Source organism: Musca domestica, unplaced genomic scaffold (assembly GCF_030504385.1).
Source record: "Musca domestica strain aabys unplaced genomic scaffold, Musca_domestica.polishedcontigs.V.1.1 110, whole genome shotgun sequence".
Taxonomy (NCBI): Eukaryota; Metazoa; Arthropoda; class Insecta; order Diptera; family Muscidae; genus Musca; species Musca domestica.
In genome coordinates this window covers 556133-579497 of record NW_026712134.1, presented here as the reverse complement: position 1 = coordinate 579497, position 23365 = coordinate 556133, and the positions used below count along the sequence as shown (strand labels likewise).

At 31.0% G+C, this 23365-nt stretch overlaps 2 protein-coding genes across 2 annotated transcripts; both read right to left on the bottom strand.

Moving 5' to 3' along the window:
• Positions 1-11997: 11997 nt before the first annotated feature.
• Positions 11998-21409, bottom strand: LOC131807126 (uncharacterized). The gene is made up of 2 exons (XM_059132131.1): positions 20712-21409; positions 11998-13430 (listed from the first exon to the last, which is right to left on the bottom strand). Exon 2 carries the CDS (start codon positions 13424-13426, stop codon positions 12518-12520), a length of 909 nt encoding a protein of 302 aa, XP_058988114.1. The 5' UTR covers positions 13427-13430; positions 20712-21409; the 3' UTR covers positions 11998-12517.
• On the bottom strand, positions 14189-18797 carry LOC131807123 (uncharacterized). Its single transcript, XM_059132128.1, has 2 exons — positions 16464-18797; positions 14189-14278 (listed from the first exon to the last, which is right to left on the bottom strand). The coding sequence occupies exons 1-2, from the start codon at positions 18795-18797 to the stop codon at positions 14189-14191; spliced, it is 2424 nt and encodes an 807-aa protein (XP_058988111.1).
• Positions 21410-23365: the final 1956 nt, after the last annotated feature.

Below are 23365 nucleotides of genomic sequence, written 5' to 3'. Positions count from 1 at the left end.
ATCAAGATTTTAACACTTCCTGAGTTATTTAAAGGTTCAAGCTTCCAGTACTCTGTGAGTCCTTTTTTAGGTATTCTTCAGTCCTTATAAAAATTAATTTAAATATATTCAGATTTTCTTGTTTAATTTTAAAATCCATGGATGGGGAGTTTCTTGCCACTTTAAGGACCAACAATCTAAGTTTTAAGGTATTCTCGGTTCTTTTTAAAATTCACTATCGAGACCTTTTAGATCCTCTAAAAAAATATTATAAATACTTAAGTTTCTGGGACTTCTTGAGTGCTGCAAATCCTTAATCCTTTAAAATCCTTATTCTATGATTCTCCAGAGTCCTTTCTACATGATTTTTTTTGGGTCTTATAATACAATTAAAAATTCGAGTATCTCTGAAAATTTGTTTTAAAAAATTTTGGTTTTATTTTTTTAAAAAAAATATTTTTAGAATTTTTATATAAATATTTTATTTGTCAAATGTGAATTTTTTAAAAAAAATATTTGTGGAATATTTATATATATTCCATGTAGTAATAGTTTTTTAAATTCAAGTATTTAATAAACGTGTATTTTTTATTCATTTATTTATTATTTTTTTTTTTTGAAGCATTTAATAAATAAAAAAATATTTTTTGAAGTAAAAGTATTCAAAATTAAAAATATTTCCTATTCTAGACTCCAGGTCGTATGATCTATAAATGTTGTCATACGCCCCAATTTATACGAGCTGTTGATTTTGAAATCGTTTTTTTTTTTACAAATATTTATTATTGGGTTTTGTTTTAAAATTTTAAAAAATATTTTTTCAATATATGATAGGAATACCCTCCTCCGAATCTGTTCCTTCCAAAATTGCCAAGGCTTTTATGCCTTTTCAATTCGGGCTTGTATTACCCATTTAGGGCATAATTAACTTGAAATCGGATAAAGATATATATCGCAGCTATATCCATATCTGAACCGATTTCGATAAAATTTGGCAAAGATATTTCTGAGCTGTATTTGATATGTGTCCCCAAATATCGTTGTTACAGAGTGCATATTACGGTTGCGGAGGACAAATTCCACAGATCGGGTGAAAAATATATATGGGAGCTATAGCTATATCTGAACCGATTTTCACCAAATTCGACATACTAGCTTCTAGACTCAATTCGGTCATAAGTGCCGAATTCCATCCCATTTGGTCGAATATTCCACGTTTGTTGCACAATATAAGGTAAATCGGACGAAGTTATATGTGGGAGCTATATCCAAATCTGAACCGATTTCGATCAAATTTGGCATACTTATTTTCAAGCCTAATCTGGTCACATGTGCAAAATTCCATACTACTTGGACTGCTATTATGCGTTTGGTGCACAAGAAAAGGCAAATCGGACGAAGAGATATATGGGAGCTATATATAAATTTTGACCAATTACCTCCAATTTCCATAGGGTTCGTCCTTGGGTCCAATAAAAGATTTGTGCAAAATTTCATCTGGATCGGATAATAAATGCGACCTGTACATTGTTTACAAAAATACATGGACAGATGGGTGGACAGGCGGACGGCCATGCATAAATCGACTCAGAATATGTTATTCCATGCAGATCATCAAAAGGAACTATAGATCTATCTCGTTTCCTTTTGCCTGTTACAAACAAATGCACAAAGACATAATACCCTTACCACCTTGTGGTGTAGGGTATAACAAAAATTGGAATTATTAAAAAATAATTTAACTACAGCCCTCCACCCCAGAAATTTTTCATGTTTCAAATTTGAAGAAATTTTGAAGAATTTTTCGTTCATTTTTAAATCTTGAATTTTATAAAAATATTTTTCTTTCAAGAATTTTAAAATTTTTGATTTTGAAAAAAATTAATAAAAAAAAAACAATAAAAAAAGAAAAACAAAAATTGGAATTATTAAAAAATAATTTAATGACAGCACTCCACCCCTGAAATTTTCAAAAATTTAAATTAATTAAAATATTTTTAAAGAATTTATTTTTTACAAAAATTTCAATTGGGAAATTTTGGATTTTATAAAAATATATTTCTTTTTAATTTTTTTAAGAATTTTAAAATTTCAGATTTTGAAAAAAAAAAAAAAAACACTAAATTGCAATTATTAAAGAATGATTTAATTACAGTCCTACACCTCGGACATTTTTTCCTGTTCTAACTTTCAATTAATAAAAATATTTTTGAAGAATTTTGAAATTGTTCATTTTTTATCGAATATTTCATGTCGGGAATTTTTTAATTTTGAATTTTATAAAAATATTTTTTTTTTTCAAGAAAATATTTTTTTCAAGAATTTTAAAATTTTGGATTTTGAAAAGAAAAAAAAAATATAAATAAAGAAAAACAATAAAAAAAGAAAAACTTGGAATTATTAAAAAATAATTTAATTACAGCCCTCCATCCCTGAAATTTGTTCATGTTCCAAATTTCAATTATTAGAAATATTTTTGAAGAATTTTGAAATCGTTCATTTTTATCTTGAATTTTATAAAAATGTTTTTTTTTTTTTAAATATTTTTTTTCAAGATTTTTAAAATTTTGGATTTTGAAAAGAAAACAAATTGGAATTATTAAAAAATAATTTAATAATTTTAATTTAAGCACTCCACCCCTGAAATTTTCAAAAATTTCAATAAATAAAAATATTTTTGAAGAATTTATTTTTTACAAAAATTCCAATACGGAAATTTTAGATTTTATATAAATATATTTCTTTTTATTTTTTTTTTCAAGAATTTTAAAATTTCAGATTTAAAAAAAAACACTAAATTGCAATTTTTAAAGAATAATTTAATTACAGCCCTACACATCGGACATTTTTTCCTGTTCCTGCTTTCATTTCATAAAAATATTTTTGAAGAATTTTGAAATCGTTCATTTTTTGTCGAATATTTTATGTCTGGAATTTTTAAATCTTGAATTTTATAAAAATAATTTTTTTTCAAGAAAATATTTTTTTCAAGAATTTTAAAATTTTGAATTTTGAAAAGAAAGAAAAAAAAAAAAAAATAAATTAAGAAAAACAATAAAAAAAGAAAAACAAAAATTGGAATTATTAAAAAATAATTTAATTACAGCCCTCCACCCCTGAATTTTTTCATGTTTCAAATTTCAATTAATAAAAATAATTTTGAAGAATTTATTTTTTACCAAAATTTCAATTCGGAAATTTTGGATTTTATAAAAATATATTTCTTTTAAATTTTTTTCAAGAATTTTAAAATTTCAGATTTTGAAAACAAAAAACACTAAATTGCAATTATTAAAGAATAATTTAATTACAGCCCTCCACCCCTGAAATTTTTTATTATTGAAGAATTTTGAAATCGTCCATTTTTTATCGAATATTTTATTTCTGGAATTTTTAAATATTGAATTTTATAAAAATATTTTTATTTCAAGAATGTATTTTTTTAAGAATTTTAAAATTTTGGATTTTGGAATGAAGAAAAAAATAAATAAAGAAAAACAAAGATTGGAATTATTAAAAAATAATTTAGTTACAGCCCTCCATCCCTGAAATTGTTTCATGTTCCAAATTTCAATTATTAAAAATATTTTTGAAGAATTAACAATTTTACAAATATTTTTTTGGAAATTTTGAAACCGTGAAATTTATAAAAATATTTTTTTTTGTCAAAAAAATATTTTTTAAAGATATTAAAATTTTGGATTTTGAAAAAAAAAGACCATATTGCATTTGCTAAAGAATTATTTAATTATAGCCCTACACCCCGGAATTTTTTTCCTTTTCCAACATTCAATTAATAAAAAAAATTGTTTAAGAATTTTGAAATTGTTTTTTTTACAAATTATTTATTTCGGGAATTTTGAAATAGTAGATTTTATAAAAATATTTTTTTCAAGAATTTTAAAATTTTGGATTTTGAAAAAAAAAAAATTAAATAAAAGCACTAAATTGCCATTATTTAAGAATAATTTAATTACATCCCTGCAGCCTGGATTTTTTTTCCTGTTCCAACTTTCAATTACAATCAATTCAATATTGTTAATAATTTACAACTTCTCCACAAACACACACATATACTTATATTTTTGTGGATTTTCAATTATTAAATGTTCATTAGGACAACCTCAACTCCCAATTTCCCACTTTTACCAGCCAAGCGTAGCATTTTGGACAGTATCGATATTGAAGTTGTGTTGTAGATGGAATTGAAAATGTTTCAATTTTTTAAAAATTCATTTATTTTTCAATTCAAGGTGTGTGGGTGGGTGGGTGTCTGTGTGTGCGTGTTACCAAATCAATTGAGATTCTTCCAGGCACTCTGGCCGTTGAAATGGAAACCTGTGTCAATTGCCATGGGGCAGTATATTATTGTGGTTCCAGTGACTTATGAGGAGGAGGCGAGGAAAACCACATAAAAATCACCAGCAATATTTCACTTTCCCACCCCCTTCCATACCCTCCTCTCCCCCGCCCAACCATCTTTTCACTTTTCCACTTGAGCGGAGTTTTTTGCTTCAGCTCTACTCTTAAAATTATTATTTGAAGTGATTTCGTATTTCAATGGCTTGGCTTTTGTTTTCATGCCATGGCTCGTGTCGTTCTCATCATCATCATCGTCGTCGTCGACAGGACACTGAACGGTGCCATAATGAGTATTCTCCTTGGCTATCTGTTGGGCTATTCCCAGCTAGCTATCTGTTCATTATTAGCAAGCGCGCCATCATTGCAACAGCAAACAATTTTCCAAGTCTCAAGTGGAAATCGAAAATTATTATTGTTGTTTTTACCACGATTCCGTTATTTTCCACCGATCTCCCAATGGTCCGCCGCTGGCCATGTAGTTTGCCATACCGAATACGTTTTCCGTTTCGATTTGTTCTATGTGGTCAGGATGCTCTTTGAATCACTTTCTCCAGCAATTTTCCAGTCTCTCCCCTCTCTCTCCCTCTCGTTTTTGCTCTCTTTGTCTCTCTCTCTCTCTCCTGTTCCCGCTTTCACATTGTTACGCTTTTGTGCACAAGTGTCTGTTTTAATGGGTTTAATTAATGTCTGATTGATTAGTTGTTCTACAAATAAAGTTTCTACTTTTTGTTGTAATTGTTGTTGTTGTATGGTTTGGTCCTTTCCGTTGCCGGCGGCTGGCCGTTTGCCAATTTCTGTCGAAAGTAATGTGGTTTTGGTGTTGATGAAGAAGGGCAATTGATGGCGAAGTGAGAAAAAAATAGTTTTCTTAAATTCCGAGGTTTGGCGGGTCTTGAATAAAACTTTAGGTCGCAGGTAATAAATATTATTCTCTGAAAAAATATTTTGTTTAAAATACACGTATTGTAATTCTTTGAAAAACATATTTTTTAAAAAATCCAAAACTTATAATTCTCTGAAAAAATATTTTTTTAAAAAAAATTCCCGCCTTCGATGCCTTGAAAATATATTTTTTTAGTAACCACGTCTTTTAATTCCTTGAAAAATGTATTTCTAAATAAAACAACGGCTTGTAATTCATTGAAATATATATATATATATACATTTTTTAACAACATTTATTTGAAAATCCAAAATTTTAACATTCTTCAAGAAAAAAAAAATTATAAAATCTACAATTTTAAAATTCTTCAAAAATAATTTTTTTAATAATTCAAAGTTTGAAACGTTAAACAATGTCGGGGAGTAGAGCTATAATTAAATTATTCTTTAATATATGCAATTAAATGTTTTTATATTTTTTCAAAATTCAAAATTTTAAAATTCTTGAAAAAAAAATATTTTTATAAAATTTACGATTTCAAAATTCCTTAAAAAAATACTTGTTAAAAAACAATTTTAAAATTCTTCAAAAATATGTTCATTAATTGAAAGCTAAAAAATGAAAAAATGGTGGTGGAGGGCTATAATTAAATTAATATTAAATAATTTCACCGAATCTCCAAAATAAAGTATTTGTAAAAAAACGATTTCAAAATTCTCTAAAAGTATATTTATTTGTTGAAAGCTGGAACGTGTAAAAATTTCAGGGTGTAGAGCTGTAATTGTGTGTGTCAAATATTAAATTATTCCTTTAAAATATTTTTTAAAGAATATTTTTTCAAAGAATTACTAGACGTAAATTTTTTTAAAAAATATTTTTTCAAAGAATTACGTAACGTGGATTTTTTAAAAAATATTTTTTCAAAGAATTACGTAGCGTGGATTTTTTTAAAAAATATTTTTTCAAAGAATTACGTAACGTGGATTTTTTTAAAAAATATTTTTTCAAAGAATTACGTAACGTGGATTTTTTTAAAAAATATTTTTTTAAAGAATTACGAGAAGTGTATTTTCTAAAATATATCTTTTTCGAAGAATTACGAGACGTGGATTTTCTGAAATATATTTTTTCAAGAATAACATAACGTGGATTTCTTAAAAGAATATATTTTTTCAAGAATAATATCACGCGGATTTTTAAAAAAATATATTTTTTCAAGAATAATATTACGTGGATTTAAAAAAAAAATTTTAATATTTTTTTCAAGAGTTACATGGCGCGGATTTTTAAAAAATATTTTGTTTCGAAGAGTTACTAGAGAATTTTTTTTAAAAAAAATATTTTTTCAAACAATTACTTGACGTGGATGTAAAAAATAATAAAAATTAAAAGACATTTCATGGATTTTTAAAAAAAATATTTAAAAAAATTAAAAGACATTTCTTGGATTTTTAAATATATTTTTTCGAAGAATTACTAGACGTGGATTTTTAAACAAATATTTAAAAAAAATTAATAGACATTTCATGGATTTAAAAAAATTTAAAAAAAAAATTAAAAACATTTCATGGATTTTAAAAAAATATATTTTTTAAAAAATTAAAAGACATTTCATTTATTTTTAATTTTTTTTTTCAAGGAACTAAAAACATATATTAAATTTTTTCATGGATTTTTAAGAAATATTTTTTTTTGAAAAACTAAAAGACGTAGATTTCAAAGTAAAATTTTAAAAAATATTTTTTTTAAGGAAATTCAGTTTTTCAAAAAATTACAATATGTGATTTTTTTAAATTGTGAATTTTTTTTCAAAGTATTTCAAGAAGTGGATCTTTTTAGAAATATATTTTTTGTAATGAATTAAAAAACGTGAATTTAAAAAATATATTTTTTCTGAGAATTACAAGATGTGGACTTTTTTAAATTTTTTCCAATATTTACTAGATATGAATTTTATAAAAAAAAAATATTTTTTTCAAAGATATACAAGACGTTAATTTTTTAAAAAATGTTTTTTCAAAGAATTACTGGATGTGAATTAAAAAAAAAAAAAACATTTTTTCAAAGGTTTTTAAAAAAATATTTTTCAAAAAATACAAAATTTGAATCTTTTAGAAAATATTCATTTTTTTTCAAAAATTAAAAAGATTTGGATTTTTTTAAAAAAAATATTTTTAAAAAAATACAAGTTTTGGATTTTTTTGAAAATATTTTTTTTTCAAAAAATTACAAGATTTGGGATTTTTTAAAAAAAAAACCTTTTTTCAAAATTTTAAGAGATTTTTGTTTATAATTTTAAAATATTTTAAAATTTTGTTTCCAAAATATATTTCTTCCTCGAAAATATTCAATTCCCTTTGACTTTTACCATGACCAATTGGACGTATGATGCATACCATTAGTTATACGCCACCTCGTATCCAAATAATTTAATTTCCCTGTTATTTCTTCCAAGAACCAATCATTTTTTTCTTTTCAAATAGTTCTAAAACTTCCATCTTCTTTTGGTCTATTTTAATTACCCCAAAAAAAAAAAAAAAAAAAAAAAAACAATCAATTAACATTTACCTTCCATAATAAATTGCGCTTTCCAAGTGATATCCCAGACAGAAAATATTATCCTCATCCTTTCGAATTAACCTCGACAGTCAATCAAAACATAATTTCCACATATGGCACGCAACCAAAGAAGAGAACAACAAACAAAAGATTCCGGGAGTAGAGAGAGAGATGAAATTTCTTTCCCATGAAGTTTTCTACAGTTACCTAGGTTTGGTCCGGAATTACCTTAATATCCTGACTGCTAGCACACACATACACAGCGCACATGTTTTGCATGGGACGGGGGCTTTATTGGAAACAGAGTTCATTGTGGCCCTGTTGCTTTATTCGGATTTGCAACAATTTTGTTGTCGGGGTTTGCGGACCATGATGAATTTTAACTTCCCAACATGGCCCACTTGTCCTCTTTTCCGCCACTTGCCACTTGAGTTGGAACTCTAGGGTATACCGACAAACACACACACACAGAGATACTCTTCGGGAGATACTATATATGTAGATAATGCAGAACATGATATACGCTTCGAAGACTTTTGACAATAGACCACGTCAAATGTTAGGTTAGTTCATTGTATGCGAAAGCCAGCAGCAACAACAACGGAAAAAAATGGTAACGAGAAAAAAATATTGCGAGAGAAAAACGAAGGGAAAACATTGCGATTTCCCCCCTCTCTCCGAACTGCAAAAAGGGCTCAAGGTTAGTTGTGAACTGAAACATAAAACCAGAACCAAAAACACAAAAAAAAAAGAAAGACAAGAGATTAATTTAATTATTGTTAAAGCTTTGCTGGTTTATGTTATTTACACACACAGCGAATATGTTACACGCTCAATGTGAAGTTACACGACTGACACGCACACATGCAGATGTACACACACAGCATAAAATGCAAAAGGCTTGACTCTATGAACCGTGGACGAGCATGGATTTCACAGACAATGAAGTCATAAGTCATAAACTAAAGTAACCGCTAAGACCTTGGCTAAAATAAAGACAACGAAACAAAAAACAATGAACACTGACTTTGTATGGGCAGATGACAAATGGAAATGGAATGGAAGATGAGAGGATGAAAAGAAGAAGAAACGGATACCACAGCTATGTTGAGCATTAAAAATGTCAGATTTAATAATTGTAATCATTTCTTTTGACAAGTGGAAATGGAAGTTTTCGCAAAGGAATTATGAATTTAATTTAAAGAGAAATAGGAGATACAAAAATAGTCATGGGTTGCGTATAAGTAACGACATACCTCATACGCTCCAAGGCACCACATAAAGTGATTTTTAAATAATTTTCTTAAATATTTCGTAAAAGGCTATAAATAAACCGGGATTTTTAAATAAATATTTTTTCAAAGAATTGCCAGACGTGCATTTTTTAAAAAAACGTATTTTCAATAAATTAAACGGCATGGATTTTTTAAAAAAATAGTTTTTCAACGAAATACAAGACGTGGTTTTCTTAAAAATATTTTTTCAAGGCCCATCAATGAACGTGGATTTTTTAAAAATATTTTTTCAAGGACTATCAATAAACGTGGATTTTCTAAATATATTTTTTCAAGGACTATCAATAAATGTGGTTTTCTTAAAAATATTTTTCAAGGCCCATCAATGAACGTAGATTTTGGGAAATGTTTTAAATTTTTAAAAAAATATTTTTAAGAGGCTTTAAAATTTTAAAAGTATTTTTTAAGGGCTATAAATGAGCGAGTATTTTTAAGAAAATTTTTAAAATAAACGTGGATTTTTAAGAAATATTTTTTTTAATTCTCAAAATAAGCATGTATTTTTTTAATACTTCTCAAGGGTCTACATATGGATGTAGATTTATGAAAAATATTTTTTAAGAGACTATGAATAAACATGGATTTTTAAAATTATTTTTAAAAGGCTATAAATAACCGTTGATTTTAAAGAAATATTTTTTTAAAAAGGTTATAAATAAACGTTAAATTTTAAGAAATATTTTTTTTTAAAAGGCTATAGATAAACGTTGTTTTCTTAAATAATTTTTAAGAGGCTATAAATACACGTTCATTTTTAAGAAATATTTTTTTAAAGACTTTAATTAAGCATGGATTTTTAAGAAATATTTTTTAATCCTAAAAATAAAAGTGGTTTTTAATAAATTTTTTAAAATTCGTAAAATAAACGTGGATTTTTTTTTTTTTTAATATTTTTCAAGGGTCTATACATGGACGTTGATTTATAAGAAATATTTTTTAAGATACTATAAATAAAAGAGGATTTTTATAAATTATTTTATAAGATACTATAAATAAACGTGGATATTTAAAAATATATATTAAGAGGCTGTAAATAAACGTGGATTTTTTAAAATTATTTTTTAATATGCTGTAAATAAACATGGATTTTTAGGAATTTTTTTAAGAGGCTGTAAATAGACGTGGATGTTTAGGAATTTTTTTAAGAGGCTGTAAATAAACGTGGATTTTTAAGAAATGTTTTTAAAAAGCTTTAAATAGACGTAGATTTTTTTAAATATGTTTTCCACACTAATTAGCAATGTTAATATTTTTTTAAAAATCAATTTTCAGCAACGTAAATATTTTGAAAATATTTTTTCAACACCCTATCGTCAATTTGGATTTTCAGATTCAAATTGTAATCATTTCTTTAATTTAAAGAGAAATAGGAGATACAAAAATAGTAATGGGTTGCGTATAAGTAACGACATAGCTCATACGCTCCTAAGCACCACATAAATTTTTTTGAATAATATTTTTTTAAGGCTATAAGTGAACGTGGATTTTTAAAAAATAATTTTAAAGAACCATTAATGAACGTGGATTCTTAAGTAATATTTTTGAAAAACCATAAATGAACGTGGGTTTTTAAGAAATATTTTTTAAAAGGCTGTAAATAAACGTTAATTTTTAAGAAATATTTTTTAAAGGATGAAAATAAACTTGGTTTTCTTAAATATTTTTTAAGAGGCCATAAATAAACGTTAATTTTTAAGAAATATTTTCTAAAGGATAAAAATAAACGTAGTTTTCTTAAATATTTTTTTAAGAGGACATAAATAAACGTTCATTTTTAAGAAATATTTTTTAAAGGCTTTAATTAAGCGAGGATTTTTAATAAATATTTTTAAAATTCTTAAAATTAACGTGGATTTTCGAGAAATATTTTTTTAATTATAAAAATAAACGTGGATTTTCAAGAAATATTTTTTTAATTATAAAAACAAACGTGGATTTTTTTTAATATTTTTCAAGGGGCTATACATGGACGTTGATTTATAAGAAATATTTTTTAAGGGACTATAAATAAAAGATAATTTTTTGAATTATTTTTTTAGATGATACAAATAAAAGTGGATATTTAAAAATATATTTTAAGAGGCTGTAAATAAACGTGGATTTCTATGAAATATTTTTTAATAGTCTGTAAATAAACGTGGAGTTTTAGATTTTTTTTTAAGAGGCTATATATAAACGTGGATTTTTAAGAAATATTTTTAAAAGGCTTTAAATAGACGTGGATTTTTTAAAAATATTTTTTAAAAGGCTATATATAAACGTTGATTTTCAAGAAATATTTTTAAGAGGCTATAAATAAATGTGGATTATTTTAAATATTTTTTCCACACTAATTAGCAATGTTAATGTTAAAAAAAAAAAAATTTTCAGCAACTTAAATATTTTGAAAATATTTTTTCAACTCCGCATCGTTAATTTGGATTTTCAGATTTAAATTGTCATAATTTCTTTAATTTAAAGAGAAATAAGAGATACAAAAATAGTAATGGGTTGCGTATAAGTAACGACATAGCTCATACGCTCCTAAGCACCACATAAATTTTTTTGAATAATATTTTTTTAAGGCTTTAAAGAACCATTAATGAACGTGGATTCTTAAGTAATATTTTTGAAAAACCATAAATGAACGTGGGTTTTTAAGAAATATTTTTTAAAAGGCTGTAAATAAACGTTAATTTTTAAGAAATATTTTTTAAAGGATGAAAATAAACTTGGTTTTCTTAAATATTTTTTAAGAGGCTGTTCACGCATATATTGCTGAATTGGAGCGTGGGAGTTCACTGATTAATTGCAGAGACCGTGTAATGGAGAGCCAAAACAAGAAGCAAATATATGTACGTATATTTGTTCTCGTTGCTTGCACAAATGGATGAAGAAAATGAACCCAACAGAGCACCAGAAAAATAAAATAATAAAGTGTTAGGATATTCAGTGTTGGAGAGTATCTTTATTATTTTGGATGCCTTAGGATTGACTACTCACTGGACAGGTGTGGTATCTTCCAAGGTTAGCAAAAAAAACAAGCCAGATAAAAAAGGAAATTGTCCCTTCAACATGGCCGATATACTCGCTATAAACTGATTACTTTAGTACAAGTATCTTGCCGTTATTACACTGGAATAACCATGGCATTTTTAGAAAGATATTAGTTAATCAAAAAGAAAGGGGAAAGTTTAGGGATGCACATTTGGCGTAAACATTCCTCCCCCCCTTACAGTGTGTACTGTAATGGAATAAATATTTAAAAAAAACTTATTATGGCGCATGTTGAAGAGACATATATAGAATGGGAATAATTAATTTCGAACAGGTTAAATAGAACTTATTTTAAAAATTCACATTTGTAAGTTCATTATTTATAAAAATCCAATTTGAATAATATTCATTTTTTTTTGAGATATAATAATTAAAAAAAATGACTTTTAGTCTAAATTCTAGTCTAATGGTTGAATGTTCCGTACAGTACAATTCCAAATAAAGTACTTTGGGCAGTTGGAAGTCCGGGTTTGGCATACATTCCATCGAGTACAATTCTTGCGTATACATCGACGCCTAGAACGATGTCAATGGGCGCAGATACGTTGAAAAACTTATCTGCCAATATAAAGTTAGCGAAATGTTCTTTTATGGAGTCAGGGAGCGATTTCTTTGGCGTCAGGGTGCCGATCCGGTGGTTTACTCTTAGTGTAACATCTATACTCCTTGACAATTCCGCTGTAGCCCATAGAGTTAGGGGGCAAATTGTTTCCTTGTCAAGTTCCAGACATACCACGCCTAACTTATCCAATAGCCTTTGGGATACGTAGCTCATTCTGGCCGCAGAATCGAGAAGGCATCTAGCCTGATGGTTTTTTCCCTTATTTTCGACTCTTACTAAAATGGTTGGCAGTAGAGTGACCATGTTGTGGTTTAGTAGGGAGGTAAGGGATGCGGTGGTTGGCGTAATGGGAGCAATGCGTGAATCTCGACCAGACGTTGAAGAACCGGACAAAGACTGTACAGCTTGACTTGATGTTGAGTTAGTTGCCTGTCTGATATGCCTATCGTCTGTCACCCTCCTCTCGGCTTCCCGAGATGAAGCTTTCCGAAGTCTAGAATGGATGTGGAGTAGTGAATGATGTGCCTTGCCACAGTACCTACAGCCCGTTTTGGTGAAGCAAGTCCCCTGTGAGTGAGTATGGGCTAAGCAGTTCATGCAATAACCATACTTCTTCACAACGCGCATACGGTCCAGGGTGTTTAAGTCGTGAAAACGAGAGCATGACTTAAGAGCATGCCTTTGCCGGCAAACTCTACACGCAAACTTGCATTTGGTGGAAACTGATGTTCTTCTATTGTGAAACTTCATTTTTCTGAAAAAGAGACAAATATTAGATATGGAAAAGGGATTTTTGGATAGGATAGGATAGAGAAATAATTTAATTTAGGAAATTTTAGGATAAAAGGATAATTAGTTATGGGATATTGTCTGATATAATGACTAATTTCGTAATGGGTCTGGTTATCACGCCTCTTTGCGTGCGGACATCAGCAACTCTTACTCGGTTGTCGGACCCATGGTATACTTTCGTAACTCTTCCCAGTCTCCAACAATTAGGAGGCAGGTTTTCTTCGCGGACTACCACAAGAGTATTCTCAGTGACATTAATCTCTGGAGATTTCCATTTATGTCGTTTCTGGAGTTCCTTTAAATATTCATTCTTCCACCTGGCACAGAAATGCTGATGGATCGCCTTGAGCCTTTGCCACCGATTTCGTATAGATATCGGTTCTTCCTGGATTTCCGGATCTAGCGGTAATAAGATTGGAGTTCCAATTAAGAAATGGCCAGGAGTTAATGCTGTTAAGTCAGATGGACTTTGCGACATAGAGGATATAGGTCTAGAATTAAGACAGGCTTCGATCCGCGATAACAAAGTCTGAAACTCCTCGAATGTGTATCTGGTAGATCCTGCAACCTTCTTGAAATGTTGCTTAAAGCTTTTTACCCCCGCCTCCCATAAGCCTCCCATATGTGGGGCGCCTGGAGGTATGAAGTGCCAGGTAATGTTTTGGTGGGAATAGTTGGAAAGGAGAGCTTTGTATGAGGTCTGAATAAATTCCTTTGCTATTATGCGAGACGCACCGACGAATGTTGTTCCGTTGTCAGAGTGTAAGTGGAGAGGACATCCTCGTCTGGATACAAACCGACTGAAAGCAGCTAGAAATGCAGGAGTAGATAGGTCAGATGTTGCTTCGAGGTGAATTGCTTTTGTTGCAAAGCAGACCAGGACACAAACATATCCTTTTGTGATTCGACAGCCTCTCCCCGTGTTAGTTTTTACGTCAAATGGGCCTGCAAAATCTAATCCGGTGTGAGTAAAGGGTCTGGAATACGTACACCTTTCTGGGGGCAGTGCAGCCATTAATTGTTTTTGACATTTGCGTTTGTATAAAATACACGGTTTGCATTTATGGATAGTTGTTTTTATTAAATTTTGAACCTTCGGTATCCAATATTGACTGCGAACCAATCGAAGTACTAGTTGGTTTCCACCATGGAGACTTATGTTGTGGACAAAGGAAACAAACAGCTTGGAATACGCACAATTATAAGGTACTATAATTGGATGTCTTTCGTTATAGGAGAGGTTTGGAGCACCTTCCAATCTGCCACTTGCCCGCATAAGGCCCTCTGCATCCAGGAATGGGTTCAAACTCAATAAAGTACTTTTCGAAGAAATGGATTTTCCGGAAGAAAGTGCGGAATACTCATTTGGATAAACTGCCTTTTGACTAATACATATTAGTCGATTTCGGACGTACGAAATTTCGGATGGTGATATTATATGGGAATTTTCTTTTCTATACGAAGGTTTTTGTCCAGGATGAGTTGCCCGAATAAATCGGTATGTGTATGCCATAACTCTCATGGCTCTGGAGTAACAGGAGAAAGTTTCCAATACGTCCTGGTACGTTTCAAAATAGGAAAAGTACACTTGTTTTTGTTTTTTCTCTAATGCGAGTCCGTAGTCGATGCTGGTAGTTGGTCTGGGCCACGTTTCCATTGGATCGGATAACCAACATGGTCCCTTCCACCATAGTGTACTGTTTACCAATTCTTGGGGGTACATCCCCCTGCTTGCTAAATCAGCTGGGTTGTGAGCGGATTCAACATGAAACCACCGAGATGGGTCCAGCACTTGAACGATTTTAGATACCCTGTTTGCCACGAACGTATTCCAAAAACAGGGTGGTTTCGCCAACCAAGATAAAACTATTGAGGAATCTGTCCACCCAAATACAGAATAGTCTTGGAGGTCAAATTGCGGTAGGATGTTATCGATCATTTCTGATAGTAGGACAGCACCACATAGTTCTAGTCTAGGGATGGAAAGAGTCTTAATGGGGGAAACCTTGGTCTTGGAAGATATCAAATTAGTGCAAATTTTGTTGGGATATATGACTCGAATATATATGGCCGCTGCATAGGCTCTTTCCGATGCATCACAGAATCCATGAAATTGTACCTCAAGCTCGGGGGCATACTGGATCCATCTCGGGATACGAATTTGGTTTATGAATGGGTAATGACTTTGGAATGTTTTCCATAGACGTAGTGACTCAACAGATATTTCATGATCCCATTCTGTTTTATCCATCCAAATTTTCTGCATCAGGATCTTTGCCAACACAATTACAGGAGCCAACCAACCAGCAGGATCGAAAAGCTTGGAAATTTGTGAAAGTACGGCTCTCTTTGTGTACAAACTATCTGCAGAGAAGGATGTTGTGGAAAAGTAGAATTCATCGGAAAGGGCATTCCAACGAATCCCTAATGTTTTCGCCAAACTGCAGTCATCGAAATCTAAAAAATCTGAGTGGAGCAGGTCTTCTGGAGGCAGATCTCGTAGAATCTCCTTTGAGTTTGAGGTCCACTTCCTCATTGAGAATTTCGCAGAACGTAATGCTAGGATCAACTCATCTCTAGTCTGAATAGCTGACGAGATGTCATGTGCACCTACAAGTGCATCATCTACGTACATAGACGACTTGAGAATATTGTAAGCCGATGGAAAATCGGATTGGATATCATTAGCTAGCTGCATCATAGTCCTTATAGCTAAATAAGGAGCACAATTCACTCCAAATGTCACAGTTTGCAGCTCGTAGTCTTGTACTGGATCATTTGGAGTTTTTCGAAACAATATTCTTTGAAAGGATGTGTGGTCGGAATGGACACGTATTTGGCGGTACATCCTTTGAATGTCACCATTAAATACGTAACGATATAAGCGCCAATTAAGAATAAGGATGGTCAGGTCATTCTGTAATACAGGACCTGTATGGAGAATGTCATTTAAACTTAAACCATTAGTGGAGGGGTATGATGCATTAAATACTACCCGGACTTTGGTTGTGGTACTGTCCGGTTTAACTACCGCATGATGTGGCAAATAGAAGCCTGACGTATCATGTAATGGATCAGGAGGACTTATAGGAATCATATGTTGTAAGGACAAATATTCTGCGATATTCTCATCATATTCTTTCTTAAGTTGTGGATCACGGAGCAATCGTTTTTCATTCCTGAGAAACTGCGCCATTGCACTATTCCGGGAATTACCTATATTCGAAGTATGTGAATAGCCCTCTTTAAATGGAAGAAAAACTACATATCTGCCCTCATGATCGCGAGTTGTCGTTTTCTCATATAAATCCTCGCAGAATTTTTCAGATTCGGACACTAGCTTCTTCTGTGGAACTTTCTCCACCTCCCAAAAACGTGAAATCTGCTGGTCAATTGATATTTCACAGAAGTATGATAGGATAGTGGGACAAGATCTAGATTTCTTTTGACCTCCAATTGGTCCGGTTAAAATCCATCCAAAGACTGTTTCTTGTGCCATCAATGATCCACATATTCCATGTCTACAACCGGATAACATAATCGATGGCAAGACATCGGCACCTAAAAGAATATCAATCTTCGAACTTTCGTAGAATTTCGGATCGGCCAAAACTAATTCTGGCAACTTTAAAAGATCATCTGAATGTATTGTAGAAGATGGAAGATTGTTGGATAAATGTGGAACAACTAGAGCAGAAATGTCAATTGTAAATGTTGCATTAGAAAATGAACCCATCGTAAAACGACATTCCTTATGTACATCTGCCGCAAGGATATTGTTAAGACCGGATATTTTTGCAGAGGTACGAGTAGATGGTAGCTTAAGAAGATTAAACCATCTTTCGGATACAAATGTTCCCTCTGAACCGGAATCGATTAATACCCTTGCTGTATAAACGACATCCAAATGGATGATTTTGACCAATGCCGTTCCAAGCAAAACCCCCTTCGAATTTGTGGCAAAACAATTTTGGATAACACCACTGGATTGAGAAGTGGACTGTACTGGAGACGGAGTTAGAGGAACAAAGGGAGCTGCAGAAGGACTGGGGTTGGAACGTTGGGAACTTTTAGGAGTTGTAGGTACTACTGAATTGGAGTTGTTGTTGTCTTTATGAAGCAAAGTGTTGTGCCGTTTCTTACATTTGAAACATGAATTTTTGCTCTTGCAATTTTTAAGCAAATGAGCACTGGAAAAACAATTGAGGCATAAATTACTGTTTTTTACTTCAGTTAACCTCTGACTATGATCCATATTGAGGAACTTGGGACATTTCCGAATGACATGGAATTCATTCGAACAAAGTTTGCATGTAGTGTGGGATATATTTGTCTGAAATGTATTGACTTTTGAGCTTACGCTTTTTGATATCGAAGATTTGTGTTTTGGAACGTTCTGTTTGGGGTCATGAGAACTCTTCACTTCCAAAACCGATTCTAGGGTTCTATGACGGTTTGTTAAAAACCTATCCAACTCTGACCATTGTGGAATGATAGCCTTGTCGGTCAACGTTTGCTCCCATAATGTGAGTGTTGAATCCGGAAGGCAATTGGAGCACAAGAATATAAAGATTGGATTCCAGCTGTTGACATCAATGCTATAAAGATTCAAAGTGGATATGCAACCATTTATATCCCTTTGAATCCTTTTAAGAGATGCCGCATTTTCGGTTGGAATCGAGGGAAGGCTAAAAAGAATTTTGAGCTGCTCATTAACAAGAACCCTTTTGTTCTCATAGCGCGCACACAGGTTACTCCAGGCATTCTGGAAGCCATCATTGGTGAGCGGACTTTTGGCTACAATCTCATGAGCTTCTCCCTTAGTTTTCTGCGACAAATGGAAAAGCTTTTCTACCGGGCACAACTTTGAATTGAGGATACAAACTGCGGAAAACATATCGCGGAACGTAGGCCATGACCTATAATCACCATGGAAGGTGGGAAGCTCTATTGGAGGCAAATGAAAAGGGTTGTTTGGAGATGGTTGAAGGCTAGGAGAGGGACTGTGAACTATGTTCGACATGTTTTCTAAAGCTTCAGTTAACTTTGATATGATGCGACAGTAGGTGGAATACGAATTCCTATATTTTTGTTTCACTGTCTCGATTTCTGACGCTTCGTCATCCGCCTCTTCCTCACTCTCTTCTTTGTTGGACAAGTCATCCAAACATTGTTCATATATTACTCTAAGTCTTTCCCAAGTAGATTTTGTTTCCCCGATGTGCGCATCTAAAAGGCAACGTGTGGATACGGGGAACTCATTGCTATTGAGTGACGCCTCAAACTCCACCAAGCTATCAGCTAGGCGAATAAATCTGTCTAATGACATTTTTTTTTCTCTTTCTCTTTTTTTGTGTAAATCACAAGGAATTGGGAATATTGGAAAAATCAGGTCTGAGATTTAGCAATAGAAGCAAATAATAATTTATCCTCAAGGCACTCGACAGATTTAGATTTGGAAATTAACAAAAAAAAACTAAATTTTATACAAATATTCAATTTAGGAAATAGTTTGAACAATCTACGTATATGGAAAACAAAAAAAATATAAATTTTATGGAAGATGTTTTCTTTTCCTATGACCTAAGTTGAATCAAAAATCTATGAAAAGATATCAAAAAAGAAATAAAGAAAATTTTTAATGTCAAAAATCCACTACTATGAAAATCCAAGAAAGAAATATTTAATAAAACATTAATATTAATTAACAGAAATATATATAATTTTTTTAACTTCAAATTTAAAACTTTGTTCAATTCGTTTAAAGAATTAAATTGAATTAAAATTAAAAATGCCTATAAAAAATTTTAGAAAAAATGGAAAAAAATGAGAGAATAATAGAAAACAGTTGAAAAAATCTAGAAAAACTATTAAAAAATATTATGATATTTGGAAAATCAAAAAATATTGAAACAAATAGAAAATAAAAATATTTCGAAATATAAAATGTTGTTCGGACAAAATCGAAAAGTAAATAAAAATTAGAGGAAAATATTGAGAAAATAAATTTCAAGAATAGAAATAAAAAACTGAGAAGAATTATAAAAATTATAAAATTGTGAGTTTAATGTGAAAAAAATCTAAAAAAATATTAAAATAAAATTGTTTTGAGGAAAAAAGTGAAACATTATAGAAAAAACATAAATTTAAAATTACAAAAATATTGAGAAAAAATAAAAAAAGAAGTATTAGGACCTTAAAAGATATTTAAAAATTTGAATTCCAATTTAAGAAAATCAAAAAAATAAAATAAATAAAAGTATTAATTCTGATATGAAAATAAAAAGACTAAAGACTGCTTCAACCCACTGTGTCAGTCTATCTGTTGACGAACTATCTATGGAATATCGCAAAAAATGTAAACAAACCCGACGGATTGTCTGGCGGAGGGTACAAAATGGAAACAAAACATTGAACCAACTGCTTGTTTCTTATTTGTTTTGATTTTGATGGAGAGCGCCAGACACGTGTGACTCACTTATCATTGTTTATTCTCTGTTGTTATTACGCACATACACGTACGCGCAAACCATTTACATGAGATAAGTAAACAGAGAAATCCACATGAAGAGACCAGCACAAAACACGCAAGGCAATCAGCCAACCAGTGAAGTCCACTCAAAGAGAACGAACGCAGCACACAACATACTAGGCAAAATGAACTGTTGCTGACTATGCCACTAGCACTCAATGTACAAGAGCGCTTAAATTCTCAGTGGGCGTAAGAGAAATGTGCTTTAAGAGTTAGGAGAAACTGGTTTGATGAGTGTTGTCCAACTCTGAACGGCATGCGTATATGTGGGACAAAGAGACTTGTGTTGTGATTCGTTGCTCAGCGCACTTAAGAGAAAGGCATGTGCTGAAACTCAGATTAATCAGGTGGATGAGCGAAGCAGTACTCTCAACGGACATGCGCATAAATGCCAATATGAGGAATGACTTGAGCGGCAGTCAGTGGAATGTTATTAACATTGATGTTGGATCACCTATGTTAATAACATGTGCATTTGTTCGATATATTGGTTTGAACATACCAAATAACAAAACCACGTTTTTTGAGGAGCGTGTTAAACACTGTCAAACAAAAGTATTTTACATCAAGCAAAGGCTTGTGTAAACTGTGAATTTTTTTATATTTATTTTTTAATATGATTATTTTTTTTTGAAATTTTGGATAAAATGACCATATTTAGATTCACCTGGTCTGCCACTTTACACTTTAATCAGTATTTGGGGAACTTACTGCGGATTACAAGATTGTAATTTTTACTTGCTATGCTTTGCCGTCGGCACTTCTCTGGAACAAACTTCAATTTTTTGCGGTTTTTTCCACTTTTACCAGCAAATTTAGGGGTTTGTCCAAGTTTACCGGCAACTTTAGGGTATTTGATCCAAGTTTACCAGCAACTTTAGGGTATTTGATCCAAGTTTACCAGCAACTTTAGGGGTTTTCTCCAAGTTTACCGGCAACTTTAGGTTATCTTTTTAATAATAATTTTGTAACACCGTGTTGTGTGACAAAAACCAAACTGATCTCACTTGAAAATCCAACTAGCGAAGGAACCAAACATACCAGTGAGCATCAATTTTTTGTGAAGCTGAAATCTCTCCTTACGGCCCTGTCTCTGATCCGGCTCGTTAGGACCAAAATGTTCACGCATATATTGCTGAATTGGAGCGTGGGAGTTCACTGATTAATTGCAGAGACCGTGTAATGGAGAGCCAAAACAAGAAGCAAATATATGTACGTATATTTGTTCTCGTTGCTTGCACAAATGGATGAAGAAAATGAACCCAACAGAGCACCAGAAAAATAAAATAATAAAGTGTTAGGATATTCAGTGTTGGAGAGTATCTTTATTATTTTGGATGCCTTAGGATTGACTACTCACTGGACAGGTGTGGTATCTTCCAAGGTTAGCAAAAAAAACAAGCCAGATAAAAAAGGAAATTGTCCCTTCAACATGGCCGATATACTCGCTATAAACTGATTACTTTAGTACAAGTATCTTGCCGTTATTACACTGGAATAACCATGGCATTTTTAGAAAGATATTAGTTAATCAAAAAGAAAGGGGAAAGTTTAGGGATGCACATTTGGCGTAAACAGAGGCCATAAATAAACGTTAATTTTTAAGAAATATTTTCTAAAGGATAAAAATAAACGTAGTTTTCTTAAATATTTTTTTAAGAGGACATAAATAAACGTTCATTTTTAAGAAATATTTTTTAAAGGCTTTAATTAAGCGAGGATTTTTAAGAAATATTTTTAAAATTCTTGAAATTAACATGGATTTTCAAGAAATATTTTTTAAATCTTAAAAGTAAACGTGGATTTTTTAATATTTTTTTAATTTTAAAAATAAACGTGGATTTTTTTAAATATTTTTCAAGTGTCTATATATGGACGCTGATTTATATGAAATATTTTTTTTTAGGGACTATAAATAAAAGAGGTTTTTTTTTTTAAATTATTTTTTAAATTGCTATAAATAAACGTGGACATTTAAAAATATATTTTAGGATGCTACAAATAAACGTGGATTTTTAAAAATATATTTTAAGAGTAACTTAACGTGGATTTTTTTATAACGTTGATTTTCAAGAAATATTTTTAAGAGGCTATAAATAAATGTGGATTTTTTTAAATATTTTTTTCACACGAATTAGCACTGCTAATATTTTTAAAAATCAATTTTCAGCAACTTAAATATTTTGAAAATGTTTTTTCAGTAGCCTATCGTTAGCTTGGATTTTCAGATTCAAATTGTAATAATTTCTTTGACAAGTGGAAATGGAAGTTTTCGCAAAGGAATTATGAATTTAATTTAAAGAGAAATAGGAGATACAACAAGTAAAAAAGCAGTAAGTTCGGCCGGGCCGAACTTTGAATACCCTCCACCATTTGGAACGAATTCGAAAATTTTCAAAAAAATAAAAACCAATAAAAATTCTTTTAAAATCTTTAAAATATCTAATATAGGAAGGTGCCGATATATGGGGGATATACGATATTGTGGACCTATAAAGACAAATCTATATCTGCGTGTAAAGTACTCACAAGGAACTCCGTGTGTGGATTTTCAGACAATACGATTGGAAAATGTGGCTAAAATCATCAAAATACCGAATATCGCGGGGTACCGTTATATGGGAGCTATACGTTATCGTTAACCTATATAGAGAATTCTCTGTCGATGGGTAAAGTGCTCACAAAAAACCCCTTGTGTACAAAGAACCCCTTGTGACCATTCCGTTGAAAAATATGGCTAAAAACATCAAAATACCGAACATCGGGGGTACCGTTATATGAGGGCTATACAATATCGTGGATCTATATAAATAATTCTCTGTCGGGGTATAAAGTACCCACAAGGAACTCCTTGTGTGGATTTTCAGAAAATTCCGATGAAAAATGTGGATCAAATCATAAAATACCGAATATCGGGAGGTACCGTTATATGGGGGATATACGATATCGTGGACCTGTATAGACTATTCTCTCTCAGGGGGTGAAGTACTCACAAGGAACTACTTGTGTTGATTTTAAGACAATTCCATTGAAAAGCGTGGCTAACATCATCAAAATACCGAATATCGGAGGTTACAGTTATATGGGCGATATACGATATCGTGGACCTATATAGACACTTCATTTTGAGGATGTAAAATGCACACAAGGGACTCCTTTTGTGGATTTTCAGACAATTCCGTTGAAAAATGTGGGTAAAATCATCAAAAACCAAATATCGGTGGGTACCGTTATATGGGGCCTATACGATATTGTGGACCTATATAAATAATTCTCTGCCGAGGTATAAAGTACCCACAAGGAACTCCTTGTGTGGATTTTCAGACAATACGATTGGAAAATGTGGCTAAAATCATCAAAATACC

Bases quoted from the DNA above. Each gene is read 5' to 3' on its own strand.
- LOC131807126 (XM_059132131.1), bottom strand. From the start codon at position 13,426: ATGAAGTTTCACAATAGAAGAACATCAGTTTCCACCAAATGCAAGTTT.
- LOC131807123 (XM_059132128.1), bottom strand. From the start codon at position 18,797: ATGTCATTAGACAGATTTATTCGCCTAGCTGATAGCTTGGTGGAGTTT. The intron at 14,279-16,463 runs GTAGTATTTAAT...CTGCATTTCTAG, and splicing joins GTACCACAACCAAAGTCCGG to CTGCTTTCAGTCGGTTTGTA.